Source organism: Hipposideros armiger, unplaced genomic scaffold (genome assembly GCF_001890085.2).
Source record: "Hipposideros armiger isolate ML-2016 unplaced genomic scaffold, ASM189008v1 scaffold_522, whole genome shotgun sequence".
NCBI lineage: Eukaryota > Metazoa > Chordata > Mammalia > Chiroptera > Hipposideridae > Hipposideros > Hipposideros armiger.
This window is the reverse complement of record NW_017731872.1, coordinates 1,270,767-1,293,536: the sequence shown is the minus strand read 5'-3', so window position 1 is coordinate 1,293,536 and position 22,770 is coordinate 1,270,767. Positions and strand designations below refer to the sequence as shown.

The 22,770-nt window shown below is 39.9% G+C and overlaps 2 protein-coding genes across 2 annotated transcripts in view; one reads left to right on the top strand and one right to left on the bottom strand.

Moving 5' to 3' along the window:
• The window catches only part of RNMT (RNA guanine-7 methyltransferase), a 32,028-nt gene extending 30,664 nt beyond the window's left edge, over window positions 1-1,364 (bottom strand). Inside the window, exon 1 of the mRNA XM_019668259.1 lies at window positions 1,015-1,364. Coding sequence (XP_019523804.1) covers window positions 1,015-1,254 — 240 coding nt within the window. The 5' untranslated portion in view covers window positions 1,255-1,364. The remainder of the gene's footprint in view (window positions 1-1,014) is intronic.
• Window positions 1,365-4,120: 2,756 nt separating this feature from the next.
• The window catches only part of MIMS1 (mitochondrial inner membrane scaffold 1), a 34,848-nt gene continuing 16,198 nt past the window's right edge, over window positions 4,121-22,770 (top strand). The window contains exon 1 of the mRNA XM_019668220.1: window positions 4,121-4,334. The gene's annotated coding sequence lies outside the window, so the exon portion shown is untranslated. The remainder of the gene's footprint in view (window positions 4,335-22,770) is intronic.

Genomic DNA, 22,770 nt, shown 5'->3' with positions numbered 1-22,770 from the left:
TATAAAATAGTCGTGGGCATTAAATGATAATACACACAAAGGGATAAGAACTCAATATGCTATGTTCAGTGTCAGTGATTTCTATTATTATTTGCTATTAATCTAATTCACCATTTTCAATTTGTGCTCCCCTACTTAAGGACCTAAGTATTCTGCAAAAATGCCATGGTAGGTAAACGGCTTCAGATCACTCCCTTTTCCTTGTTCAACCAAAGTGATTCATCTTTTACCTATTTTACATATCAGTTTTTAAGATTTTTCACTTGAGAAAAGACTTCTGCTGCTAAGTTTGAAAACTACATTTATAATACAAACTCCTCTCTGTCACAAGGTAATGACAAATGCCTGGCCAATCTGCCACTTTCCTCTGCAGGGCTGATGGCAGAATTTTACCCATTCAATGAAGTTCTCTTGCCCTCCAAATCCAGATTCTGCCTCAGATTCCTTCACAATATGGTATTCCCAGATCAAAATGATTTCCTAACCCTTGCTCTGTAGTAACCCTGCTAAACCTCAGGCTTTTGCATTCACTTAGCTAAAACTGTAGAGTAACTACCCCAATCAGGAGGTGAAAACAACATAGTTAAAGGAAGTGCATGAAGAAAGGAATGTAAAGCTGGGTATGACTTTGAAATTTATCATTTTAAATGATAATCTCAACTACTTCAGATATAAAAAAAGAGATGAACACCTAATAATAAAGGAAAAGGTGAATTATCTGTAGCCCATACTCTTGTCTTTCTTAAAACTCTAAGAAAAAGCAAACTATAAAAACTAGCTTCAAGTTTCTAGTAAAATAAGAAATATCTGAAATAACATAAAAATATCTCAGAAATTTCACCTAATAAAAACAATTAAATTATGAGTTAAAAGCTTACTCTATCTTAACACAACATCCATTAAAAAAAGAACACTGTTAAGTTATTCAGACTATGTGAAAAACCAGTATTATCTCACAGACACTCCACATTTGACATAACCCATTATGAATAAAAGAGAAAACATTCAACATACTTTTTGCCTTTCAGGAGTATCCTCAAGTTCTATTTTTCTGATTTTCTGAGTGCCATATCCAGTACAAGGTTCATCTTTTGGAAAATCATCAGTTTCCAGTCTTCTTTTCCTTGAAATGCCTTCATCATCACCAGAACCTTTTTCCTCTAGGACAATTTCAGCATCAAGTTTTCTTTTCTTGGATGGAGTGTCTTCTCCACAACTAGAACTTTCCTTTACAAGATCATCTGCAAACTCCATTTTTCTCTTTTTTGGTGTGTCTACTTGATCACAGGTAGTAACCGTTTCAGAAATACCAGTCCCAAGGGTGATTGTGTTTTTATCAATACCGAATGAAGACTGTTTCTGAGTCTACTCATGCATTTGCCTCTTCAAGAAAGATCTTTTTACATTCCTTTGCTTTTGACGAATTTTCCCTTTTGGATTACTTAAACAGATGGTACAACTTCATGAACTAACACTGAAATGGCAAAAATTTGATATTACTTATATACCACTAACGCTGAGACTTTAAAACAATTTTAAACAAAAGTAAGCCATTTAATTTCAGTGATCAACTAGTTTTAAAAAATCTCATTATAGAGACCACTGAAAATAATGTTAATTGATATACATTAAAATCATTTTCTGAATATGCTAATGTGGGAGTAATAATTATAATCTCCAAACATTTCTACAATCTTATCCATAAAAGTCACTATTGACATTAAAACTGAAAAATGAAGTGGGGTATACAAGTTCCTTTTCTATGCTGATCCTTACTCTGTAGCCTTGATTCCCAAATTGTGTGCTGGGCACTGTAACAAACTCATACAGACACAGCAGGATATTGAAAAACTTTAAAGGAAGCACAGTGATATCTGACATCTGGAAGATTATCACAGATACAGCTTCAAGTAGAGCAGTTTCAACTGAGTATATTATACTACATCACTTTCAATAACATAACTTTGTGAAGCTGAGATTTTTGTGATACCAAAGAAAATCAGTGTTAAACAGGAAATGAAAATTGGTGATGTTTCAAGACTTGATTAATTGTTCAGTACCCATTGGGTGTACAGATACCATTAGTAATGACTCGTGGTTAACTAAGTTAAACACAAATATTTTTTCTTTCAGTTTGTGTGTTGTTTTCTTAAATAAAGTTGTTAAGACATAAATACTTAAATTCTTTGGACTAAATTACTTGTAAGTTGTACTGTTAGGTTATTTCTTTTGGCCTAGAGATACTGAAAAAAAAAATCAGAGACACTAAGAGCACCAATTACAGGAAACGTCTGGGAACTTACAGTTGACTTCGGAGAGCCCTATTTTGTAATAGGCATCAGAATTAGGTAGAAACTGAAGAGGGTGGAAATGTCTTTGGACAAGAAGTTTCAAGATTCAACTGGCAACTTAATAACCATTAAGTCTCTTTCAAATGCCCCTAGGTCTATTTGTAAAATGGGACAGGGAGGGAACTATCTATTGGACAGGAATTGTTCCGGTAATCCATTTATTGTGATTCAACAAATTTACTGAACCTATACTACAGAGGAGCTCAATGAGGCACTGTGTGAATTCATGTTTAAGAAACTTACAGCTTATTATGTACTACTATTAAAACTTTAGGCTGTATTATTTAAAACAATTGGAGAAAGGAGAGCAGAAGTACAAAAATCAGATTGAGTAAATTCAGAACCTGAAAGTTATGGAGAGGGTAAAAGTCTTTTGAGTACAGAAATAGAATAAGAAATAAAGTTGCTTAAAGGAATGGGTAAAAACAAGTCATTATAAACGGGGAAGGGTTTCAAGGGGCATGAACTTTCACTACCTGAGGTCTGAGATAACCAAATACCAAGACATGCCAAAATAGGAAGAGCTGTATCAGGAGTAAAAAAAAATCACCCCAAAAGGCAATTTGCAGAATGAATACTTAAAATGATTATCTAGTAAAACTGGCCTTTGAATTATCAAATCCCTATCTTCTCTGCCATTTATTTCCTAAAGAAACAGAAAGAGGTTTTAAATTGAAATAGACCAATGTGGTTTATCACCTTTAGCAGTAATTAACGCTGAAATTAGTATTGGGAATAGGTGTGAATTTTATTTACAGGTAACTGTTTCCACATGTCATAAAAATAATTAATTCTGTCAGAATAAACGACAAAGAATTCCAAACGATGGCTGGGTAAGAATGTTTGAAACATAGAGTCAAAGTGGAATAATAAACTCCAAACACCAGAGCTGCTCTTCAGAATCCTCGAGGAAGGAGCTTAGGGAAGTGTTAACTGACATCGAGATAGATATGCAATACATGACCAAACAGGCATTTCGACCTGCCTTTCCAGTCACACCTCTGAGGCAAGCCACGTCTCAGTCATTCCAGTTTCTCAGACACCAACCGAGTGGGGCTCCAGGGCCGACGGGCTTAAGCTCAAGCAGGATAAAGCTCTATGCTCCAACCCGCTAGCTACAACGGGGTCAACTCGGGAGCCCAAGAAGACGCGACAGACAAGAAGGAAATTCTTCAGCCAAGTTCACCCTCTCCCGTCACTGACGCGGCCTAGCCTTTAACTAAACCACCGGCTCAGGTTTCTGATCCTCCGCTCAAGACACACAGGCGCTTCGTTACATCTGACACCCTCTCTCTAGCCTGCCCGCTCAGCGCGGCCCTGGGGTGCAGCCTAATACAGCTCTTTAGTCTTCTCGAGACCCGGACTCGCTGGGTCTTGAGGATCAAGGGCACCCGCCGACTGCAACAAGTCCTTCCCATTTTGCTCCGCGCTAAGGGCAAAAAACAAAGCCTCCTCGAGACAGGTACTGAAGGTACAGAGTTAATGCGAAGCGAGGCCATGTCAAGAGTCAGAGAGCCCCTTCCACTTCGACTGCAGTGGAGCACCTAAACACAAAAGAAGGGCCGAATCTCCAGCCACCACACTCACCGATACAGCCACCCCAGGTTCTGTTTGCGGAAGCGGCGAGCGGCGCCACGCCACGCGTGTGTTGTTACGCCACTTCCGGGGAGTGTGCTGATCACGTGACGCCGCTCTCGGCAGAGAGTGGACGACGCGCGCCCTCCACCGGAACTACGAGTACCGTCGTGCCGCGCGCAGCGGCGTGCTGAGGTACGCACAGAGCGTTCACGGGCAGTCGCGAGCACGTTGCTAGTGGGCGCGGCTGGCCGGGCTACGGGTGGTGAGAGGCGAGCGTCCGCCTGAGTACCACGGGTTCCAGCACAGGGGTCTACGCTCGGCCCTGTCACTCTGCTGAGTGACACCGCAGTGTATCTGAGGATCTGTCTTCCGGCCTGTGTGTCGGCGGCCTCAACATCCTAAGAGGTAACCTGGGCCCAAGACCTCTAAGGGACAGCGGGAGGAATGGTGAGGGCACCTTCAACCCGGTGCACGTTGGGGAGCAGGCCCGGGGCGCGAACCCGACAACTGTTGGCAGGGGTCCTCCTGCGGGGTGGGGGTCATCCACACTCGCCCATCCCACCACCCTCTGCTGCCGAAAGAGGTCACCCCCGCCCTCCTCTGTTGGGCCAGTGTCCTGGCAAATCCTGCCTTTGGGACTTTTTCAGCTTTCTGCTGTAACCTTTCACCCTCTGCTTTTCCCTTCCTCGGAAGCCTGCTGAGGAGGGGCCTGGGTGTCCCCGCTCTCGGAGTTTTAAGAATGAGCAACACCTTACTTTTCCTTAGGGACTGGTAGGTCATTCCTTATCGCGGTATTTGGGAAGCCGTGCCTTACATTCCTCTCTAGGGAGTCCTTTCTCAGCTGTCAGATTCTGGAGAAAGGGGCAGCCCATACGTATGCTTGAGAAACGCCTCAGGGTGTAGAATTCTGTGTTAATTGGACTTTGGTATGGAATGGTTAGGGGAGACAACACTTTCTTTGTCCATCCCCCCCCCCCCACACACACACCCTCCGATTTCTACTGGAAAGTCGAAGGCACCTACTGTACTGAAACTGGAAAGCGCCATAGTTCAGGGCTTTCCACCTGAGATTAGGGTCAAAACCGTACCAGTGGACTAAGATAATTGATGTGTGTACATATTAACGTTGTTGTGCCTCAGCACTTTCCCACCTTAAGGGTGTAAAAACGTGATCAGATATACAGTCCATCCTGAATTATTCTTTACCAAAATTGATCCCTTTAAAAGCAGCTTTGAAAATGTTTTACTAGCCTGCCTACTTGTCAGTAGGCATAGTTCTATTAATGAGTAGACTTCGCTTTGGGGAAGGCAATATTTGCAGCATATTTACAATCCAGTCACTTCTAAATTGTGGGCATTAACCATTCTGATGTTGTTGATCCCTTATAAACTTTGGACCAAGAATGAATCCTATTTTTAACAAATGAGGATGAGCCATCAATTTCAGATGACTCCTTGTATTTTATATGCAGTGAGCCTAGGTTGAGAACTTCTGTTCTTGAATATTGACAACTGCAAATGTACTATTGACAATTGCAAACATAAGAAATTGAACGTACTCTTTAGGCACCCAGGCATTAGAACTAGGCAATTACATAGCATATATTTGCTGGTTCTGATGACAAAGTTCTTGAGATAACTGCAGTTGTAATTTTAGGGCAAATGAGTAATGTTGAAAATTTCAGAAATTTTCTCATTAGATTAAAAGCTTCTTAACTATGTGTTTATACAAACTCCACCATGAATTGATGTTGTGCATGAGATATATAGATCTCACATTTTGTAGTTTTTATAAAACTTAATTGGAAGTCATTTAAATCTAGTTGAGAGTAGAACTCTTGAAGATAGTAGTAATAGAGGGAGTAAATGGACCAGATAAAAAAGTTTTAAAAGTTACCGTTGGTGTTATTTTCCTCATTATTGCATGTATAATATGTTTTTCTGGAAATTGAATTAAAATTGTAATAGCTAATGTTTTAGTAGCTTCTATATACCTGATTAAGTGCTTTACACACTTGACTCATTTAATTCTTACATAATCCATTGGGGTAGTTATGGTTATTTTTGTTTTATAGATGAAGATTAAATAACTTGACCAACGTTATGCTGCGTGGAATTAGTGGAACTAGGATGTGGATTCAGACAGTCTAGCTCCAGAGACCAGACTCTATGCTAGAACTGAAATAGTGCCTGCTAGAAGGCCAAACTCAGAAATGGAAGTTGGCTGACACATAGTAGATTTTCAAAAAATGTTTTGATACTTCTTATGCTTGGGTTATTATGTTCAGAGAGAAAATGGCTGGACAAGGATGTTATCTTGCTAGAATGTGAGATCCATCAGGACAGGATCATCATTTTGTTCAGGGATTTAACCCAGGTGCCTTCAACAGTGCCTGGTACATAGTGGATGTTGATTAAATGAATGAATTGCCAAGAAAAGTTGTAAAAATCTTTCTAAAAAGGACAGACAGGAATTATTTCAACTCATTTATAATATTTCTTTATGTGCTGTTTTGATTATTTGACCCATTATTCACCTACTCACCCTGCCTGGTTTGGATTTCTCCTGGTTTGCATTATACTTAGAGAAAAGAAAGTAGTAATTTGTAAGTTTTTTGGTCAGACTAAAGGCAAGTGACAGATTCAATAGATACCATCCCTCTTTTTAAAGTCACTGGTTTTCAAAGTGAGATCACCCTGACTTGTAATTTTAAAGTGTGGTTTCTGTTGTAGAGTTGAAAATCGCATTTTTGAAACAAACACTGTTTTAAAAATATAGATACAATGTTATAACTTCCTAAGAATGATGTTCTTGGAGGTAGGAAAGAGGTGGTTTATGGAAAGTTTTTGGAGGAAGGATTGTTCCTCCTGTCCACTCACAAAATGCCCTCACTAAAAATTGACTACCTTTTTGGAGCACATAAGATAAACTTGTTTAAAAGGTCTTTTCTATGGTTGAAAGTTATGATTTGGTTGAGAAATCTCTTTGTTTAGCATGTGTGATGATTAGTTTTATGTTAACCTTACTAGGCTGAGGTACCCAGTTATTTAATCAAACGCTAATAATCTAGGTGTTACTGTAATGGTATTTTGAAGATGTGGTTAAACATCTGCAATCAATTGATTTTAAGTAAAGATTACCCTCAATAATGTGGGTGGACCGGATCCACTCAATTGAATGCCTAAATTTCAAACTGAGTTGTCTCAAGAAGAAACAGTTCTTCCTCAAGACTGCAGCATTGATTTCGGCTTGAGTTTCCAGCCTGAGTTTCTGGCCTGCAAATCTGCCCTACGCATTTCAGAGTTGCTAGCCCCACAAATGCATGAGCCAATCCCTTAAGATAAATCTATATCTATTTGTTTAAATGCATCCCTGTGTTTATTGCAGTGCTATTTACAATAGCCAAGACTTGGAAACAACCGAATTGCCCATCGTTAGATGACTGGATTAAGAAACTATGTTACATTTATACAATGGAGTATTACTCTGCTATGAAGGAGGAAATCGTATCATTTGCAATGATATGGATGGACCTAGAGAGTATTATGTTAAGTGAAATAAGTCAGTCAGAGAAAGACAAATACCATATGATCTCACTTATATGTGGAATCTAAAAAACTGAATGAACCAGCAAAGTAAATAGAAATAGTCTCAGAGATATAGAGGAAAAACTGATGGTTGCTAGTTGGGAAGGGGGGTGGGGCTGAGGGAGAAGGGGAAGAGATTAGACAGCATAAACAGGTAGCTACAATATTGCCATAGGGATATGAAAAACAGTTTGGGGAATATAATTAATAATGTTGTAAATATTTTGTAGGGTGTCAGATGGTCACATGTCTTGTTAGGGGGACCGCATTATAGATGGGGTAGAGGCTTGATCACTGCATTGTATACCTGAAGCTGATGTTGTATGTCAAATATATATATATATATATATATATATATAGTCATGGGATGTGGAGTATAGTGTGGGAGTGGAGTCAAGGAAATTGTAATAGTGATATTGGGGGGGTGAAGTGGGGCGGTGGATTGGGGGAGGGGGGTTGTCACTTTGAGGGGTAAAAAGTATAACTATCGCACTGTGTTGTACAGCTCAAACTAATTTAAAAAATGTTTATTTCACAATAAAATAAATTACTGAAAAAAAATTTAATAATAGATTTCTAGTAGATAGAAATATGTGTTTATCTAAAGAGAGATAGAGGCGCCGGCCAAGTGGCTCAGTTGGTTAAGAGCATGGGCTCTGAACAACAGGGTTGCCGGTTCAATTCCCACATGGACCGGTGAGCTGCGTCCGAGCTGAGTTGCCGCTGAGCTGCCAACGGGTGGCAGGATGGCTCAGCTGGTGAGAGCACATGCTGCTAACAACAAGGTTACCAGTTAGACTCCCCCACGTGCTGGCGGGCTACGTCCACCCTCAACTAACATTGAACACGGCACCTTGAACTGAACTGCCCACCTGCGGCCGGGTGTCTGAGTGGTTAGAGCGTGCACTCTTAGCAACAAGGTTTCCGATTCGACTCCCGCATGGAATGGTGGGCTATGCCCACTTGCAGCTAAGCTTGAACACAGCACCTTGAGCTGAGTAGCTGTGAGCTGCCGACAGGCGGCCGGATGGCGACTGGACTTGGAGCTGAGCTAGCTGCGTCCTCCACAGTTAAGATTGAAGGACAACAACTTGGCTGTTCGCCTTCCCCAATTCCCCAACACTGTTCCCCTTCCTCAATTCCCCAATAACATCTTTAAAAAAATAAAATAGAGAGAGATATATAGACATAAAGATACTTTTTTTATTAGTTCTGTATCTCTGGAGAACCCTATCTGATTCAGATTTTGATACTGAGAGTGGTTTTAGAGGAACATAATTTTAAGGATGAGTTTCCTGAATTGCTTATGGTATTCCTGGAATTGGTTCCTGAATCTGATTAGATTTAAAGGCATTAATGATTATTTCCAGTTGTAAAGAGGGCACTGATAGTCCAAGGTGTGACATAACAATAGGGACAGAGTCTTTTGTAAGTATTTGAGTAGGAGTATCTAATGGTGATATTTTGCATGTCATCATGTATTTGATGACTTAAAACATTTTTGTCAAATTAGCAAGCATAATGAGACTGGTTGCTCCTAACTACTGGAAAAAAGTGGGGAAAGAAAGGTTGAGCTTAGATCTTTAAATTCCCAACTCAAGCTCTACATAATTGACCTGAAAGTTTCTGTGTCTGCCCTAAAGAAACTATTCTCCTGTAACCGCAGAGCTGAGATTGCTGAAACCAAACCCAGAGTCTCATCCTGCAAAGTGACTGAAAATGCAAAATGAATTCCCAATCTAATAGGGTGTCTGCTGTTAAAATGAAGGCATTGAGAAGGAATGAGATCCTCAAATTTGGAATGGTGTACTGAGCCCCTAAATTTTGATCAGTCTTCTTTGCCAAAAGAAGCAGTTTTTTCACTCCTGTTTAAGGAATTTAACCCTACTTTGCCTGAAGAACCTGTAATTGCCTTTCTGGAGGTAATTGCTTTGCAAGACACAGCTGATTCTCAGGAACTACCCGTACCACTCACTCATCCTTGCTCCTAGACCTATAACTAGACTCAACTCCAAGCAGGCCCTCAAGGGTCATCTACAAAGTGTCACCCATGAGGAGATGTGCTGCATCTTTAAAAACTACATGACTTTTTCGATTTATACAGATAGAAGTCTGGGGAACATGTGTGGGAATGAATATTAAGAGTGTGGAATAATGTTGGAAGGAAAATAAAGTTGGATCAGGCCAAATTTATTGATATAGAATCACTAAGCAGAGATTCTGGATTCACTGTTATAGCTTGAAGGGTTAGAAAGGGTTCTAACAGTTTGGTTGTCTGGCTGAAGTATGGACCAATAGGTGACCTAGCTAAATGAAGTTAAAATGCCACACCTGCCTTGGTATACCATAGAGGAAAGGATCCAAAGGCTTATTAGGGAGAGCGGAGTGGTGAAGTGGATTTATCTTGTAAGGCCTGCTCACCCACCTTGGCAGGGTCCAGAGGAGATACCTTTCACCATGACTCTGAGAAGAAAATTTGTGATCTCCAGCATCCCTGAAGAACTCTATGATTCCTTTCCTCTGTAGGTCAGAAATTACAACGGGAACTACTGCCACTGAACAGGGGATCCTTAAATGCCTTGAGGTTAATTGGAAATTGGGTAGATATTACAGAGGGACCTATTTTCTTTTATTTATTGAACATTATAAATACATTTTTTTCAATTACAGTTGGCATTCAATATTATTTTTATATTAGTTTCAAGTGTATATCATAGTAGTTAGACATTTATATAATTTATGAAATAATCCCCCTTATTAGTACCCACCTGACACTCTACATACTTATTACTGTATTATTGACTACATTCCCTATGCTGTACTTTTCACCCTGTAACTATTTTGTAACTACCAGTTTGTACTTCTTAATCCCTTCACCTTTTCACTCACCCCCCAACCCCACCTCCCATCTAGCAACCATCAGTTTGTTTTCTGTATCTATGAGCCTGTTTTTGTTCTTTGATGTTGTTCTTTAGATTCCACATGTAAGTGACATCATATGGTGTTTGTCTTTGTCTGTCTGATTTATTTCACTTAGCATTATATCCTTTAGGTCCATCCATGTTGCAAATGGACATTTTTTCATTCTTTTTATGGCTGAGTAATATTCCATTGTATATATTTATCACATCTTCTTTATCCAATCGTCCATTGATGGGCACTTAGGTTGCCTCCATTATCTTGGCTGTTGTAAATAACACTGCAGTGAACATAGGGGTACATATATCTTTTCGAATTAGTGTTTTGGGTTTCTTTGCATAAATATCCAGAAATGGAATTGCTGGGTTATAAGGTAGTCCTATTTTTTCATTTTTTGAGGAACCTTTGTACTGTTTTCCACAGTGGCTACACCAGCAGTGCATGAGGGTTGCCTTTCTCCTTATCCTCACCAACACTTGTTTGTTGATTTATTGATGATAGCCATTCTGACAGGAGTGAGGTGATAGCTCATTGTGGTTTTTATTTGCATTTCGCTGATGATTAGTGATGTTGAGCATCTTTTCATGTGTCTATTGGCCATCTGTATGTCCTCTTTGGAGAAATATGTATTAGATCCTCTGCCCATTTTTTTTTTAAATTGGGAATTGGGGGATGGGAACAGTGCTGGGGAATTGGGGGAAGGGGAACAGACAAGTTGCTCTCCTTTTGTTCTTCAGTCTAGTTGTGGAGGACGTTGCTTCACTGGCCCAAGTTGGCACCATCATTGCGCTCTTCCCAGGCGAGGCACATCAGTCGCTGGCTTCTGGATGGCCGCTCACGCTGGCTGCTGGCTACATACGGTAGCCCATGGCAACCCACTGCCACAGGGGCTGCAGCCTACGCTGTCGCTGGCGACTCATGGCAGCCCAGCTCCAGGTTGAGCTGTTGTTCAGCATCTCAGCTGTAGAGGGCAGTGTTACTGGCCCTCATATGTGGGATCTGAAGCGGGGCCCTCTGGCGTCCCAAGCCAGTTCTTAACCATCGTGCCACTCGGCCGGCCATAGCACTACTTATTGATATAGCATGCTAAGTGCTAGATACTTAACAACTTTATCTCATTTAATCATCATAAATACCATATTATTATAAAAGTATAATTAATTAACCCCATTTTAGGAATGAGGAAAAAAGCTAAGTAAAGTAATGCCAGAAGGCATTGGAACTCAGATCTTTCTGATAGCAAGGTCTGTATTCTTCCCATTGCAATGGAATAATACCTGCCAGAGCTGAAAAGGAAGGGGGTAGAAGTGGAACCATTACAGATCACCATGGCTCGCCTTATAGAACTCAATCTCTGAAAAGAGAGAGAAGTATAAACATTCTGTGTAAATTAATATATAGTAATTTTGGAAAAATTGTTGATTTTCTTTACAAGTGATACATTTCACATTTAAGGCTGCTCTGGAAATCAATATATTATTAATGAAATTCCTTGGGAATTCACTAGGTGGCAGAATTTAACCTTTTCTGAAGATTATGAATTTAACAATGGCTCCATCATTACCATAGCTTGTTTATGTGCCCCGGTTCTGGCATTATAAAGCGCAAAAGCATAATAGCTTGAACGAGATTATATAATTGTATAATAGAGATTAAATTGAAACCACCAAATGCATTAGGGAGCAATAAAGTAACAGCCCAGAAAGCATTACAAATAAACTTACATAATGTTGCTTTTTCTAAACAGTAAACTAAATTTGATTTGAAATAGTAGTCAGGGTGTGAAGAGATTGAAATGAATTAAATTAGAATATTAAAAAAATTGAATTTCCTTCTGTTTAGTGATAATTGAAAGTTTGTATAATTAGAGGCAATTTTTTCTTCACTTACTCCTTTTATTATGTTTCAACCTGATGAGTTCCACATTTATCACTTGCTCTACATTTATCACCTGTACTTCAGGTTAAGACTATACTAAATATAAGTTGTATTTGGCAAGGCCCCAGTGTACTTTTAAAAAAATTAGTAATAGACTTTATATTTTAGAGAGTTCAGGTTTACAGAAATATGAAGCAGAACTATAATACATAGAATTCCCGTATTATCCCCCCACACACACACATACACATAGTTACCCCTATTATTAACATCTTGTATTAGTGTGGTACATTTGTTAGAATTGATGAACCAATATTGATACATTAAAGTCTATAGTTTCACCACCCTAAAAATACCCTGCGCTCCACTTATTAATCATTTACCTCCCCCATCCTGCAGCCCCTGGAAGCCACTGATCTTTTTATTGTCTCTATAGTTTTGCCTTTTCCAGAATGTCATATAGTTGGAATCATACAGTTGTAGCCTTTTCAGACTAATTTCTTTCATTTAGCACCATACATTTAAGATTCCTCCACATCTTTTCATGGCTTGATAGCTCATTTCTTTTTGTTAGTAAACAATATTCTATTGTATGGAGGTACCTCAGTTTGCTTATCCATTCATCTATTCATAGGGACTTCTTGGTTGCTTTCAGTTTGGGGCAATTATGGATAAAATTGCTATAAACATTTGTGTGCACATTTTTATGTAGACAGAATTTTTCAGCTCATTTGAAGAGTTATCTAGGAGTGCTATTGATGGGTAGTATGGTAAGCCTATGTTTAGCTTTGTAAGAAACTACCAGACTGTCTTCCAAAGTGGCTCTACCACTTTACATTCCTGCTAGCAATGAATGAGAGTTCCTGTTGCTCTACATTCTCCCGGCATTTGGTGTGACCAGTGTTTTGGATATTAGTTATTCTAATATGTGTGTAGTGGTTGTCTTGTTGTTTTAATTTGCAACTCCCTAGTGACATATGATGTTAATATCATTTTTTATTTTTATTTATTTATTTTTAAAAGATTTTATTGGGGAATTCGGGGGCGGGGGGAACAGTGTTGGGGAATTGGAGAAGGGGACCAGCCAAGTTGCTCTTCTTCAATCTTCATTGTGGAGGGCGCCAGTCGCCATCTGGCTGCCCATTGGCAGCTAGTGGCCTCTAAGCTCAAGGTGCTGTGTTCAATCTTAGTTGCGGGTGGGCGTAGCCACCATCCCATGTGGGCGTTGAACCAGCAGCCTTGTTGTTAAGAGCACACGCTCTATCCACTGAGCCATCCGGGTGGCAGTTCAGCTCAAGGTGCCGAGTTCAGTCTTACTTGCGTGTGGGTGTAGCCCACCATCAAACAGGCAATATTGTTACACCAGCTGAGCCATCCTGCCAACTGTTGGCAGCTCAGCAGCAGCTCAGCTCCAGCACAGCGTCATTGGCCCATGTGGGAATCAAATCTGCGGCCCTGTTACTCAGAGCTTGCACTCTTAAGCTAACTGTTAACCAACTGAGCCACTCGGCCGGCCCTGTTGATATCATTTTTTAATTGCGATATAATATATAACATTACGTATATTAGTTTCAGTTATACAAGATAACAATTTGATCTTTGTATATATTTTGAAATGTTTACCACAGTAAGTCACATTAACATCCATCACCACATATAGTAATACTTTTTTCCTTGTGATGAGAACATTTAAGATTTACTCTTCTTAGTAACTTTCAAATATACAATACAGCATTATTAATTATAGTCACTATGGTGTACATTACACCCCCATGACTTACTTATTTTATAATTGGAAGTTTGTACTGTTCACACCCATTTCATTCCCCAACCCTCCTCTGGCAACCACCAATCTGTTCTCTGTACCTATGAGTACAAGATGTTTTTGTTTTTGTTTTAAGATTCCACATAAGGGAGATAATACAGTGTTTGTCTTTTTCTGTCTGACTTATTTTACTTAGCATAATGCCCTCAAGATTCATACATGTTGTTGCAAATGGAAAGATTTTCTTCTTTTTATGGCTGAATAATACGATTGTGTGTGTATACACCATATATATATTTAATTTTTTTAGGAACCGCTATTCTATTTTCCATAGTGGCTACACCAATTTACATTCCCACCACAGTGCATCAAGGGTTCCCTTTTATCCGCATCCTCGCCAATACTTGTCTTTTTTTTTTTTTTTAAAGATTTTTATTGGGGAATTGGGGGAAGGGGAACAGACAAGTTGCTGGCCTTTTGTTCTTCAGTCTAGTTGTGGAGGACATTGCTTCACTGGCCCAAGTTGGCACCATCATTGCGCTCTTCCAGGGAGAGGCAGTTCAGTCGCCGGCTTCTGGACGGCCGCTCACGGCGGCTTGAGGGCCGCTCACGCTGCCTGCTGGCCACTCACGGTAGCCCATGGCAATCCACTGCAGCCTGCTGCAGCCTGGCTGTCGCCGGTGACTCATGGCAGCCCAGCTCCAAGTTGAGCTGTTGTTCAGCATCTCAGCTGTAGAGGGCAGTGTTACTGGCCCTCATATGTGGGATCTGAACTGGGGCCCTCTGGCATCCCAAGCCAGCTCTTTAACCAATGCGCCACTCGGCCGGCCCAATACTTGTCTTTGATAATAGCCATTCTAACAGGTCTGAGGTGATTTGAGCATTTTTTTCAGATGCTTATTTGCCACCTATATATCTTCTTTAGTGAGGTGTGTGTTCAGATCTTTAGCCCATTTTGTAGTTGGGTTGTTTCTTTATTGAGTTTAAAGAGTCCTTTGTATATTTTAGATGCAAGTCTTTATAATCTAATATGTGTTTTGCAAATATTTTCTCCCAGTGTGTGGCTTGTCTTTTCATTCTTAACGTTGTCTTTCATTGAGCAGAAGTTTTTAATTTTAATGAAGTCCAACTTACCATTTTTGTCTTTCATTTATGGTGATTTGGATGATCTATGTAAAAAGTCACTGCCAAACCCAAGGTCACTTAGATTTTCTTCCATGTTTTCTTTTAGAAATTGTACAGTTTTGCATTGTATATTTAGGCCTGTGGTCCATTTTGAGTAAAATTTTGTGAGAGGTATAAGATCTATGTCTAGATTTATTTTTTTGCATGTGGACACCTACTTATTCTAGAACCATTTGTTGGAAAGACCATCCTTTCTCCATTGAATTGCTTTTGCTCTTTTGTCGTGGAACAGTTGACTGTATATGTGTGTATCTCTTTCAGGACTCTATTCTGTTACATTGATCTATGTGTCTTTTTCTGAAACCACAGTTTTGATTATTGTAGCTTTATAATATAAGTCTTAAATGGGTAGTATCAGCCCTCCAACCTTGCTCTTCAGTATTCTTATATTGGTATTTCCATATAAGTTTTAGAATCAGGTTGTTGATATCTACAAAACAGCTTGCTAGAATTTTGATTGGGATTGTAATTTGAATTTAAATCACATTGGCAAAAATTGACATCTTAACAATAATGTATCTTATCTATGAACATGGAATACCTCTCCATTATTTAGAACTTTGATTTCTTTCATCAGAGTTTTACAGTTTTCCTCATATAGCTCTTGTATACATTTGTTAGATTTATACCTAAGGGGTTTTTTTGTTTTTGTTTTGGGTTCGTGGGGATGCTTTTTGGGCAAGATTTTATTATTTTTTATGGCTGAGTAATATTCCATTGGAGATATATATATATATATATATATAACACTTCTTCTTTATTCATCCCTTGATAGACACACTCAGATTGCCTCCATATCTTGGCTGTTGTAAATAATGCTGAATGAACATATGGATGCACATATTCAAAGTAGTTTGTTGGGTTTCTTTGGATAAGTATCCAGAAGTGGGATTATTGGGTCCTTCTTTGTCTCATGTTATAGACTTTGTTTTAAAGTCTATTTTGTCTGGTATACATATTATTACCCCAGCTTGTTTGTTTGTTTGTTTCCATTTTCATGAAATATCTTTTACCATCCTTTACTTTCAGTCTGTGCGTGTCTTTCAATCTGAAGCGAGTCTCTTATATGCAGCATATATAAAGATCTTTTTTCTTATTCATTCAGTCACCTTTGTCTTTTGATTGGAACATTTAATCCATTGACATTTAAAGAAATTGTTGCTAGATATATAGTTATTGCCATTCTATTATTTACACTTTTCATCTTTTTTTTCTTATTATTTTTAAAGAAGTTCCTTTAACATTTCTTGTAATACTGGTATTGTGGTGACAAACTCTTTCAGGTTCTTCTTATCTGGGAAGCTCTTTGTCTGTTTTTCCATTCTAAACGATAGCTTTGCTGGGTAATCTTGGTTGTAGGTACTTGCTTTTCATCACTTTGAATATTTCCTGCCAATCCCTTCTGGCCTGCAAAGTTTCTGTTGAGAAATCAGCTGATAGTCTTATGGGAGCTCCCTTGTAGGTAACTAATTGCTTTTCTCTTGCTGCTTTTAAGATTCCCTCTCTGTGTTTAAACTTTGGCATTTGAATTATGATGTGTTTTGGTGGGGGCCTCTTTGGGTTCATCATATTTGGGACTCTACACTACCTGGGCTTGTATGTCTATTTCCTTTACCAGGTTAGGAAAGTTTTCAGGCATTATTTCTTCAAATAGGTTTTTAATTCCTTGCTCTCTCTCTTCTCTTTTTGGTATTCCTATGATGCAAATGTTGGTACACTTGATGTTGTCCCAGAGGCCCCTTAAACTATCCTCATTTTCTTTTTGTTGTACTGATTGTGTGTTTTCTGCTAGCTTATTCTCCAAATCGCTAATTCAGTCCTCTGCTTCATTTAATGTATTGATTCTCGCTAACATAATCTTTATTTCAGTTATTGTATTCTTTCTGACTGGTTCTTTTTTATGTTTTCTATCTCCATTTTCATGTTTCCGATCTCTGTGTTGAAGTTCTCCCTGAGATCACTGAGCATCTTTATAACCATTGTCTTGAACTCCACATCTGGTAGATTGCTTGACTCCATTTTGTTTAGTTCTTTTTCTGCAGTTTTTTTTTCTGTTGTTTCATTTGGGGCATGTTACTTTGTCTTCCCATTTGGCTGCCTCCCTGTGTTTGTTTTATGTATTAGGTAGAACTGCTTTGTCTCCTGGTCTTAGTAGAGTGGCTTTATGTAGTAGGAGTCCTGTGAGGCCCAGTGGCACAGTCTCCCTGCTTACTGGAATTGGGTGCTCCAGGTGTGTCCCTTGTATGAGTTGTGTGTTCCCTTCTGTTGTAGTTGAGCTTTTGTTGCTGTTTGCACATCAGTGGGAGGGATTGACCCTGGGGCTGATTGGTTGTAAAACATGGTCATGGCTACAGTAAAGGAACCTTTGTACAGGGACTGACCCTATGGAGCAGGATTCATGTTAGCAGACCTCTGGTGCCTACCCAGTCTGTCATTTGGGTGTGTTATCCATAGAGGTGGTGGGGTGATTCTCAGACTAGGTCAGAAGCTGGCCACCATGGATGCTGGCTGCTGGGCTTCCTGGGAGGGGCCCTTCACAGGCCAGTTTCAGCTTCTGCCTGTGCCCTGCCTGGGACCAGCCAGAAGGAACCACAAAGCAATTTTCAGATGGCTGCCACTCTCCCTGGACTTAGTGGTGCCTGGGAGATAGCTAAGCTGTGAACTGAGGCCAGCTGCTGCTAGTACCAGGCATGGGGCTGCTTAGCAAGAGATACGGGGCATGCTGAGGCCAGATGCTGCTTGTTTGGGGTTTGTGATCTTTTGAGAGATTTCGGGAAAGTCTGCAGCATGAGCCAAGGCAGGTCATGGAAAAGCCACTGGAAGTGGCTTGGGTGGGCCTGCAAGTTGGGTGGGGAGGTGTCTCAGGGAATCACCAGGGCAGGGTGGAGGAAGGGTGTTAGCCAGGTTGAGACTCAGATATGGCGCCCATGTGTGTGTGCGCATGCTGAGATTGGGGAGGGCTCAACAAAGAAATAATGGCTTCTGCCTGGGAGAAATGACTTCTGTCTGGGAGGAAGCTGCCCCTCCAGCCCTTCCTGTAAAGCCTAACAATTCCTTTTGCTCCTGTATGTCCCTGGCACCTTTTGAGCTGCTGCCCCAGTGCTGGAGCTCAAAGTGAGTCTGTCAGCAAGTCCCTGTGCAGGCCCTTTAAGAGGAATAACTGGGACTCCAGCAATGTTCATCTCACTCATTCACAATCTCCGCTGGTTTTCACAGCCGGAAGTTGTGGGATTTTCTCTTCCTGGCATTGGAAGCCTGATGGGGAGCCCTATGTGGGGCTGAGACCCCTCGCTCCTCAGGGGGGAGCTCTGCAGCTGAGATACCCTCCTTAATTTTTAACTGCCACACGCAAGTGTGGGACCAGCCCATTCTACATCTTTGCCTCTCCTACCAGTCTCCATGTGGGTTCTCCTGTATGTCCTTAGTTACAGGACTACTGTTCAGGTAGGCCTCAGGCAGTTTGTGGTATTGGTTGTTTTGTCATTTAGTTGTAATTTTGACGTGGTCGTGAGAGCGTGTAAGCATAGCATTTACGTACTCCACCATCTTGACTGGAAATCCCAATCTTCTTCTGGTTTTAACTGAGAAATTTATGTGTTTCTATTTTATCTCCTCTTTCAGTGTATCAATTGTACTTTTAAAATAAATATTTCAATGGTTTCCCTATAGTTTATAATATACATTTAAAGTCCACCTTCAAGTAGCATTGTCCTACTTCACGTGTAGTTTAAAGTATCTTATAGAGTTTTCTCAATTCCTCTCTCCTGTTCCTTGTGACAACACTGTCTTTCATTTTACTTATCCTTGTGCTATTAATTACCTAATTGATTGTTAATATTATTACATGAAACAATTATCATTTAGATCAATTAAGAATAAAAAAGATTTTTATTTTGCCTTTATTGGTTCCTTCTTCCTTTATGTATATCTGAGTTTATATATTATTTTCTTCTTGAAGGGCAAGTACATTGGCAGTGAATTCCCTCAATTTTTTATCTCTCTGGTAAAGGCTTTATTTCTCTTCTACTTTTGGTGGATACCTTTGCTGGATATAGAATTCTCCGATAGGTAAGGTTTTTTTCCCCCTCTAGCTTCTTTCAGGATTTTCTTTGTCTTTTTTTTTTTTTTGGAGGGAGGTTTTTTCCAGCTTAAATGTAATAGGTCTAGATATGGATTTTAGATATTCTTCCCTACTGTCATTCCTTTAACTCAGCTGTCTCTCTCTCTCTCTGTCTCTCCCTCTCTCTCTCTCCCTCTGCCTCCCTCTCTCTCCCTCTCCCTCCCTCTCTCTCCCTCTCTCCCACCTCTCCCTCTCTCCCTCTCTCCTTGTCTCCCTCTCTCCTTCTCCCCCTTCCCCCCCCCACTATTTCTTTATTACTATACTGTTGACCACTGTGTCTTCACCCTACTTCTCTCTGCCTGAGGACTGCTACATGAGAGGCTTCTAACTTTTGTTTTATCCTCACAACAACCAAGTGAAGTAGGTGCTATGATTAACCCATTTTACAAATTGGAAACCAAGGTAAGGGAGGCTAATTAACTTGTGCAAAGCTTACATAGTTTTTAGTGTTTTCAGGATTTGAACCCAGGCAGTCTGACCTCTCAGATTTCAAGCTCTCAATTGTTAAACTCTAATGCTCCTGACTAAAATTAAGTCATGACAGAATCAGACTTTACTTAGAAATTATTCATGATGTCCCTGCTATACAGAATAGGGTTGTATACTGAGAATTAGGCATTGCTAATCATGTTCCAGCCACTTACAGTGTTAAAGGCTTTAATGACTTAATTCTACAGTGTGAAAGGATAGCCACAACAGCAGTGTAATCCTGTCATTTCTTTGGGGTCTAGTGCTGTATTTCATCATCTACTTCCATAACTGAAGGAATAAGCAATTTAGAACATTGCCCCCATCTATAGGTATGAAAATTTCATGCTGCTGGGGCAGGAAAATACCTAACAGGTAACTTTTATGTAAGAAATAAGCTAAGTCTCATGGTTTTAAAAATTTGTTACTAAAGTTACTGTATTTCAAGAAATTTAAGATGAAGTTATTTATCAGCGGAGGTTCTCCAGTTGTATCAGAAAAATTTTAGGAGCTTGTTAGTGCACAACTTCTTCAGGTCCACTCGTACACCTGTCTAGATGCAGCTGGTTTGATCTGGGTAGGGTTTATGAGGGCTGGCACTTTCATCATTGACCAATAACCAAAAACTTTTATCTTTAATTGTAAAGATGAGCAGATAAGTGGAATTCAGAAGTGGAAGCTGGCAGTGAGCTGAGGCCATTATACACAGGTGCTAGCTGTGAGACAAGATAATTCCTTCTTTGCCTTGGTTTTTGTTATTCCTGAAGCCTATTCATTCCAGAATACTTATGATACTACTCAGTCTGTATCTGCTCTTTACTTTTATTTGCACTCATCTAAGTAGGTTTGTTCCTTGAAATCTAATGAGTCTTATTGTATATGTCATTGGTATTGTGATTGATTACCTTTGGAGGTCTAGAGTTATTTATTTTCTTACTGCCAAATATGGTACCCATTACCCACATATTGCCATTTAAATGTAAATAACTCGTTTTTAATTTAAAATTTAACTCATTTCTTGGGTCATGTTTCCTTAGGGAGCTTTCACCATGTGTCTTGGTCTACTAAAAATTGTCACTGTCTCTTTTAAAAGTGGATGTATAGCTTGGTGACCCAGCATGGGCCTGGGATCAAACTAAGTTTGAACCCCAGCTCCTCTACTCACCAGTTGAGTGACATTGGACAAGTTATTTGCTCTGTGCTTCAGTGTCCCCAAATATAAAATGTTGGGAGTAGTCCCTCCTTCATAGGGTTGTTATGAGAATAATATGAATTGATAAAAATAAAATGTTTACAAATCACCTGTCATGTGGTAGGGGGCTCAGAAACATCTTACCATGATGATAGATGATACCTTTGCCACCATCCTGCCTCTGATACTGAATCAATTTGCTGGGCCTACAGAAATGATCCCCAAATTCATATTGTCAGGTGTGACCTGGCTACAGGAGATTCTGATTTATTAGGTCTAGATGGAGACCAGTAATTTGTATTTTCCAGCTACTTCCACTCTCCCGCAACATCCCTAACCTCCTATGATTCTGATGCCTAGCCTGTTTTGGAAGCCACTAGCCCAGAGGTTTCTCAGGGAACAAAGTTGAATCTTAGCCCAAGAGGTAGTACAAGGATGACCCTTGAAGACATTATGCTAAGTGAAAGAAGCCAGTCACAAAAGACCACATACTGTGATTCCATTTATATGAAATGTACAGAATAGACAAATAGAGGCAGAAAGTAGATTAGTGATTGCCTAGAGCTGGGAGGGTGAGAGAATGGTGAACAACTGCTAATTAACTTGTGCAAAGGATATGTTGTTTCTTTTGGGGATGAGGAAAATGTCCTAAACTTAGATCATGATGATGGTTGCACAACTGTGAATATACTAAAAATCATTGAATTCTGCACCTTAAATTAGTGAATTGTATGTTATGTGGATTATATCTCTCAGTAAAGATGTTTTTAAAAATAGGCAATAAGTGGAGAAGATAAAAATAATTTTTTAAAATGGGAGGGGGTAGTTGGGAAAACCAGGAGAAAGGGTGCAGACTGGAAGCTTAGAAAAAGGCCTATTGTTTTGTTTGTTTTAATCCTTTTTCTTTCATTTTGTTCACACACACAAATACATAATAATCTAGTAATCTGAAAGTTGGACTTCTGGGAGCTTTAACTCCTGGAAAACTGCCCTGTAAAGGAAATAGGTTTAAAGACAAGAAGAAAGCCTTGAGTTCAGCAAACACCTGTACTAAAGCCATGGATAGGAATCATTCAAAGATAATGGTGCTGGAGAAAAGCCTCAAAATAAATCCACGAAAACAGAAACCAAAAATTCATAACAAAAAGCTCAAAAGGAATTTTTGTGTGTGTAAAAAATGAAGCTGAACTTTATATTTGACAAATTTTGGGTTATAGTTCCAACTGAGCTAATTCTTAGAATAAACAACCACTTGGTATTTTCCCTTTGGCATAGGCATAGCATACATTTATAGATAAAAGTAAAGATTTAGATTGTAGAAGAGTACAGTAATATATCCTTTACTCAATGTTTGACTTTCACAACAAATAATAAGTCAGATTTGTGAAAATAGTTAAGGGCTGGGGCCGGCCTAGTGGTGCGTTGGTTAAGAGCTGGCTTGGGATGCCAGCTCTGAGAAGCAGGGCCGCTGGTTTGGATCCCACATGGGCCAGTGCCGCTGCACCCTCTGTAGCTAAGATGGTGAACAACAGCTCGACCTGGAGCTGGGGTGCTGTGAGTCGCCGGCGACGGCATAGGCTGCAGCCCCTGCTTCAGTGGGCTGCCATTAAGTTACCATGAGTGGCTGGCAACTGGTGTGAGTGTCTGGTAGCCAGTGTGAGCTGCTAGGAGCCGCCGGTAGTGGCTGTCCAGTGGCCGGCGAACGACTACCTCACCCGGGAAGAGC